The following is a 7,266-nucleotide window of genomic DNA, read 5'->3' as shown; positions in this document are numbered from 1 at the left end:
GCCTCGCTAAACCGCCCGCCGCTCCCTCCTCTCCTGCTCTGGGCTCCGGCCGCTTTCTTCTTCGCTGGCACCGCCGCTGCCGCTCCGATCGCTGCTCTTGCCCCGCCACGGCCCCCGCCGTCTCCAGGTAAACAAATCTTCTATTCCTCTCTGCCGCCTCTCTCCCCTCCTGGGAACAGTGCGCCATGTACGCCAGCTGTTTGTTGAAATGTCTCAGCGCTCACCGGCGCATTTCCGCCATCCGCGCGCTCCGTCCCTCCCTGCGATCCGCGGTAAGTCTATGATGGGAATCGGGCGGTAGCAGCAGTATGATCCCAGCATAAGGCCGCTCCTTCTGGATGAACTTGCGGCGCGGGAGGCGGCCATTGTATTGAGTAGAGAAAATTAAAATCAAATGATGCCCCGTGCTCTGCATTCTGGATTTCCTATTGAGTATGCCAATGGAATTCATACCTGCCAGTGCGTTAGCTACTTGGCTTAGTATGCCATCATTGTTCGTCTAGGAAGTGGACGACCTCATGGCAGAGATTCCTGGGCATTTGTGTTTAGGCTTATGCCAGACACCGTCCCTGAGTGTGTGCCTGAGAGAGACAACTCAAGCCGTTGCACTAGTTCTCTAGGCTTTCGGAAACTTGGACTCATTTAGACATTGCCAGTCTACATAACTGAATAACAAACAAGCTCGTACGTCGCGGCATGTCATTGGAAAAAAATAACAATGCTCTGATATACTATTATTACTGTTCATATTGTCGACCCTGTTGCTCATGCCATCCGTTGTTAGTTCCCATTTCAGGTGATAAAGAACAAGCCTCTCGGAACAAAATTGCAAAACCTTGTTTAGAATGTGTCTTTTGGCCATTGTACTTTGTGTTTTCGCTGTCTCTTATATTTATGTATGCATTTAGTTACTCACAAGACCATTAAATATGTTTTAGTTACAATTGTCTCATGTTAGCTTGGAAGATATTCAGCTGTTTTCCTAATGCATATTCTCAGTCATATTGTATTTTGCTAGAAAAATATTACACTGGACACGTAAAAGGCTCAAGATCAAGAGAATTGATCTACTAGAGCAAAGTGTTGAAGGGGAACGATTGCTCTGGTTTTTTCTTTGCTTTATGTTCAAGGGGGAAATAAAGTTATTTTTCCAGTGATTTTGTTTGTGGTTATATCATTTAAACGTCCTTTTGTCTCTGCATTAGATTACCATGGGTTCTGTTGGCACTGGATTGCTGAAGGGCTTGAGGAGAGTCTTAGAGAAGCAAAGGAAACCAGTTGGTTGGTTATTTTCCTTTCTTATTCATTATGATTGATGATAAGCAGTCATACTGAGGAGTAAGGGGAAAGCTTCATTACTGGCTCTTTGTAGATTTATGCAGAACATCACGAGCTTGGAGTTCTACAGTTTCTTTCTCTGATATTGATGAGAAGGATGACATGGGTGATGATGGCGATTTGAAAGATTCAAGGAGAGAGTTAGAACCCCAAAGCGTGGACCCCAAGAAGGGCTGGGGATTCCGTGGCGTTCATAGGGTATTTATATGTTATGTGATACAGTGATTTGCTGCTTGGTTCCATGGACTCCAGGAGCATAAACTGACACTTATTGGTATGTTTTGTTCTTGCTAGGCTATAATATGTGGTAAAGTTGGACAAGCGCCTGTGCAGAAAATTTTACGTAATGGGCGGACGATAACTATATTTACTATTGGAACTGGTGGCATGTTTGACCAGAGGGTAATTGGGTCTGTGGATACACCAAAGCCGGCTCAGTGGCATCGAATAGCTGTTCATAGCGAGCATCTAGGTGCTTATGCTGTTCAGAAGTTGGTGAAAAAGTATGTGATTCAAATACAAACATTTCATCTTTTCTCTCCCCATATAGATGTAGCAAGTCTTGGATTTTATCTTCAGTTGGAACATCTTATCTTCATTCATGCCTTATTTCAGCTCTGCGGTATATATCGAGGGTGAAATCGAAACCAGAGTCTACAATGACGGCATTGATGGTCAAGTCAGGAATATACCGGAGATCTGTATTCGGGGTGATGGTATGCTGATCAACATTGACTAACAATTTAATGCGAATTCAGTTTTGTTGTAGTAATGTTTGATAAGGAGTAATTCTGTTATAATAATTTTTATAGATAACTCAGTGAATGTTGTATTTTGCTTGCTAATATTCTTTTTATTCTGTATATCTAACTGAACACAGCCATGCGTTCTGCCTTTTTCAATTATACTTTTGTTCTGTACTACTCCCTCTGTCCCATAATATAAGGGCGTTTTTGACACGTCCCATAATATAAGAGCGTTTTTGACACTCAAAAACACTCTTATATTATGGACGGAGGGAGTAGTTTACTATATCAGTCTTGCTAAATCTCAGTCGACTGAGACTTAGCTATGTCTCCGTCGATGCTATATTCGCGAGATCTTACATGAGATCCATGCAAAAAAAACAGTTTTTTTCTTGTTCTTTCTTACTCCCTCCATTCCTAAATATTTGTCTTTACAGAGATTTCAAATGGACTACCACATACGGATGTAGTATATAGACATATTTTAGAGTGTACATTCACTCATTTTGCTCCGTATGTAGTCACTTGTTGAAATCTCTAGAAAGACAAATATTTAGGAACGGAGGGAGTACATGTTATGCACTTGACTGAGACTTGGTTAAATCTTAGTCGACTGAGACCTAGCCACACCCATTATGCATTCTCGTCATGCAAAAGCTAATCTTCTGAGTAATTGTTTTGTGTACAGGTAAGATTCGACTGGTTAAATCTGGGGAGAGTGCTGCTAGCATATCACTAGATGAGCTGAGTAAGTTTGATGACTATCTTAAGGTTCTGAAATACAGGAATGTTTCTTTTATTTATGTTCGTCGAGCATTATGTGTTAGTCCACGGTCTTCACAATGTTTGGCATACTGATGTATGTTTCTATATTATTATACAAACCATGATAACAATAACCTTTGGACGCAGGAGACGAATTTTTCTAGTTACAGCTATCGATGTCAGCATAAGCAGGTCAGGACTAGATATCTTGCTTGAGGCCTTTTTCCAATGTGTGTGTTTTGTTAGCTTTAGTAGTGTTAGGTTTTGACTGTTGAGTCGTATCTAAATGTTGTGCTGGTTGCAAGTTCTGAGTTTTTTCTCCTTTCAGTTTCGCTTTAATTTTGCATTATTTGTGGAACACCTTCAACTATCGAGCATTACCCTCTCTCATTCAGTGTTATTGTGTTTCCATGGTTGAGAAACATCCACAATCGATACACATCCTTTTTACAACTTTCACGACCTTAAAGTAGGGGTAGAGCAGTATTAGTGAGTAGGATCAAGGCCGAAGCCAGGCTCTGGCCACTGCTGGCTCTGCTGGCCTTAGAGTCGTGCTGCCCACCTCATGGGATGTGCACTAGCATCTACTTTCTATCTGAAACCGCCTCCTAGGAGGATTGTAATTACAAACTCTCTCTTTTCAATGGAATGAAACGCATGGGTCCCCTGCGTTTTCTCAAAAAAAGAAAAGAAAACTACGCTGTTGACCTATGCTGTAGACTTTCCCAGTAAGCAACATTCTGAAACAACACATCCCAATAAATGGCCAAACTGACTTCATAATGTGAGTTGTATCTTCATTGCGAGGAACTTTATGATGTTGGTACACTAGTGGTAATTCTGGCTTTACAGTATTCCAAACCTTGAATCCTAAGGCATTTTCCCTTTTATTCATGTTTTAATCTGTTTGTACATGTTGGTGGGCAACTCCGCCTATGTTGTCTCAACATAGCCGGTCCCAAGCCCGGGTAAAGGAGGAGGGTTGTGATAGGCTTGGCGAGCCAACGTAAAAACTCAGCCACTCTTATGGAGATGAAACCCAAAAGATTTTCGTTGGGGCGTAACCCTCTCAGCGACGCGCCACATCTTGTATGGCGCGGAGTGTTGGCCGACTAAAAGGCGACATGTTCAACAGTTAGGTGTGGCGGAGATGCGTATGTTGAGATGGATGTGTGGCCACACGAGGAAGGATCGAGTCCGGAATGATGATATACGAGATAGAGTTGGGGTAGCACCAATTGAGGAGAAGCTTGTCCAACATCGTTTGAGATGGTTTGGGCATATTCAGCGCAGGCCTCCAGAAGCTCCAGTGCATAGCGGACGGCTAAAGCGTGCGGAGAATGTCAAGAGAGGGCGGGGTCGACCGATTTTGACATGGGAGGAGTCCGTTAAGAGAGACCTGAAGGATTGGAGTATCGACAAAGAGCTAGCTATGGACAGGGGTGCGTGGAAGCTTGCTATCCATGTGCCAGAGCCATGAGTTGGTTGCGAGATCTTATGGGTTTCACCTCTAGCCTACCCCAACTTGTTTGGGACTAAAGACTTTGTTGTTGTTTGTTTGTACATGTTGGTGGGCAGTAGACAGTTTTCTCTGGGATGCTCTAGGTATTTATGAAGAGTAGCACAGTGAGATCCAGCTAGGTCAAATCTTATTCCAAATTTTCTGGCCGATATGGTAACAAAGGAACACATTGAGCAGAAATTGCAGAGTTGAACTGGCAAAGTAACTGTTCACTCACTCTACATTATCATTATGAGAGTTTGTTTTTCACTATATATCAACTGCATCAATTGTGAATGAGAACCGACCATATTTTAGAATCGAAGACAAACAATTGTAGAGGAAGTTATATTCTCCTCATGAAAAATAAAATGAAGGCAGAAAACCAGTTTCATATATATCCAGTGCATGAAGCTTGCATACATTCGGAAACATAACGATATTGAAACTTCATATCATAAGATTGAATCATATTTACAATTGACATGTTGCCTAGAAATATCAAACTTAAATTACTACAAATACAACTCTTCAGTAGATTGGCAGACTCACATCAGTAATGTCCAAAGATGACTCAGAGCATCATTGGGATGTTCCTTACATCGAAAAGCTTCTCACCTAGTTAGAGTGAGCATGACTTTGCTGATGTTGAAGGCCTCCCCTTATCTCTTGAGCTCCTTCTGAGCATCTCCCTCATGCCATCGGCGACTCGTACAGCTGGGCTTGACAGAGCCATCCTGCAGAATGCCATATGCACCTTGATAGCCTCTTTGACGCCATCCTGACCCCTTCCTTCTCTACTGAGTTCATCCCCTACGGCCTCCGAGCATAAGCCGCAGAGCCATTCCCCTCCAAAGTTGGCCTTGACGCTCTTTATGTACTCCTGGGTGCACTCCTCTTTGAAGTCGCAGCATGTGCACCTCATTGGCTCGGTGTCCATCTTCAGTGTTGATGGAGACGATATGCGAAAAACAGGAGGAGCGTAGCAGCAGAGCTGGAGAAAGAGGGAGGGAGTGGACGAACAGAAGGGAGCGATGAGGGGACCTCGGGACTAGGTTGCTAGCCTACTTGTATGGAAAATTTCGAAGGGCTTGTTTTTTCCTTTGGCTTGTCTGCGTTAGCTTGATCGATTATTGAAATTCCAGGATTTGCCCTGGCCCATAGCATCTTGAGCAGTGCACTAGGTTGTGAGAGCATAATGTATTTGCATTGATGGGCTGACACTTTACTTGGTAAAAATGACGATGTGGAGAGACCTAGTTCACATGGCTGCAGCTGCGTTGAAGGTACAGGTGGGAGAAGATGTTGTTGGTCTTATTAGCTATGATCCTATGACAGTAACCCAGCTGGCGCAGTCCATGGGTGCCCCCTTGTACTTCTATGGTTTTCGCGCTACATTGAACTGCCAAAACATCTTATATTTAGGAACAAAGAGGTAGTACATCTTAACGGTCGTTGCATGTTCCCTAGAGCCTTACTTCCGTATGTGCTCATGTGGATCCCCAGTAGCTGAAATTTTACTCTGCTCAACTCCATTGTAACCTTATACTTTTGCTGCGCAGGTGGTGGCTCATAACTAGTGGCGAGTTAAGTTGAGAATAAGGGGAAGCTCCACCAAGCTGCTGCTGCTTTGTTGAAGCCTTGGAGGCTAAGATGGACACTGTCACATCTCAGCCTTGCCAGAAGCAGTTAAACTTTACCGGTGGATGCACGTAATACCTTCGCGGAACCCGCGGTCGTGTGGCGACCGGTGAACTGTTTTACGACGGTGGATGGATGATATGATGTACCGAATGATTGTTCAAGGTAGACATGGTAGATTGGTGTGTAGCGCGGCCCAGAAGGTCCCTGAGACTGAGAGCCATGCACTATTGTTCTCGTGTGAGTCATCTTGTGTAGGGGTGAAGTAATTTGGAATGGTCACAAAATTGCTGACTGTGGCTGCCTGACGTAGCGTCCACCATCGACCTGGGTGACTGACCATCTTGCGATCGCGCCCAAATGCCAGTAAAAATGGATGGCGGTGAATCCAGGGCCTGCTTGCCAAAATCACGGCACGCCCGTGAGATTTGGCTTAATTTGGGTAGCGCAGGCCTCAGCTCAGACGATTAGATCTCTGGGTGCGCACAAGTGGGTACGTAGGGTGGTCTGGGCGGAGCAGATGGCCGCGAGGACAACTGTCCGGCTCAGCTGTTGGGCAAGAGAGCAGCAATTGGTGCAGAGTGATCATGAACCTGTGATGTACTCAGCCACAGCGCGCGCCCGCCCGCCAACCCCCCCGCCGTTGGCCGTCCTCGCCGCCGACGGAGGCACGCGGAGCCCGGCCGCCGGCGCCGGGTGCGCGTGGCGTAGGTAGAGGCGCAAGGGGGCACCTGAGACAGGGACAGCGAGCCGCTCGTCCCGGCGCGTCGCGGGGGTACTGGTTGGACGGGCGCGCGTAGCGTACGAGGCTGGCTGGCGGGCGCACGGGGCCGTGCCGGGGGTCACGGGCGCGGGGGCAAAGCACGTGGACGCGCCGTGGAGTTTCCGGGCGCGGCCCCGACAGCCCCCGCAGGCCGTAGCCGGAGCCCGCAGCTAGGCTAGGGGGCTAGGGCTACTGCACCTCCACGTGAAACCTCCATTGCTTCCAGCTCCAGGTCACCTCCGGCCACGGCCAGGCCCCTACCCGTCCCTACGCATATACGTCGCTCCTTGGCCTGGCCTGGACCGGGCATCGTCTATCGTGGATCCATCCTGCAAGTCGAACCATGCATGCCGTCCGTCGATCCAGTCGCGCCTACCTCTAGTCGCCATGGGTATCTGTTGCTACGTGGTGCGGTTCAGACCTGCAGCTTGCGCCAGCAAACCAAGCAACCAGAAGAAGATCGACCCGGCCGGCGTCGATCGCCGGCGCGACTAACCCACAATCACAAGCGT

At 46.7% G+C, this 7,266-nt stretch overlaps 1 protein-coding gene across 2 annotated transcripts; it reads left to right on the top strand.

Annotated features, from left to right (window-relative positions):
- Positions 1 to 6,288, top strand: LOC119286188 (single-stranded DNA-binding protein, mitochondrial-like). 2 transcript variants are annotated; one of them, XM_037565554.1, is made up of 8 exons: positions 1 to 127; positions 1,206 to 1,281; positions 1,373 to 1,536; positions 1,633 to 1,841; positions 1,954 to 2,054; positions 2,773 to 2,832; positions 2,997 to 3,041; positions 5,913 to 6,288. In XM_037565554.1, exons 2-7 carry the CDS (start codon positions 1,212 to 1,214, stop codon positions 3,011 to 3,013), a joined length of 621 nt encoding a protein of 206 aa, XP_037421451.1. In that variant the 5' UTR covers positions 1 to 127; positions 1,206 to 1,211; the 3' UTR covers positions 3,014 to 3,041; positions 5,913 to 6,288. The 2 variants fall into 2 exon arrangements, with proteins under 2 accessions (XP_037421451.1, XP_037421459.1); XM_037565562.1 differs by lacking the exon at positions 2,997 to 3,041.
- Positions 6,289 to 7,266: the final 978 nt, after the last annotated feature.

This window comes from Triticum dicoccoides, chromosome 1A, assembly GCF_002162155.2.
Source record: "Triticum dicoccoides isolate Atlit2015 ecotype Zavitan chromosome 1A, WEW_v2.0, whole genome shotgun sequence".
Taxonomy (NCBI): Eukaryota; Viridiplantae; Streptophyta; class Magnoliopsida; order Poales; family Poaceae; genus Triticum; species Triticum dicoccoides.
The sequence above is the reverse complement of the archived record's forward strand: the minus strand, read 5'-3'. Positions and strand labels throughout refer to the sequence as shown.

Bases quoted from the DNA above. Each gene is read 5' to 3' on its own strand.
- LOC119286188 (XM_037565554.1), top strand. From the start codon at position 1,212: ATGGGTTCTGTTGGCACTGGATTGCTGAAGGGCTTGAGGAGAGTCTTA. The intron at 1,282-1,372 runs GTTGGTTATTTT...GGCTCTTTGTAG, and splicing joins GAAGCAAAGGAAACCAGTTG to ATTTATGCAGAACATCACGA. The intron at 1,842-1,953 runs GTATGTGATTCA...GCCTTATTTCAG, and splicing joins GTTCAGAAGTTGGTGAAAAA to CTCTGCGGTATATATCGAGG.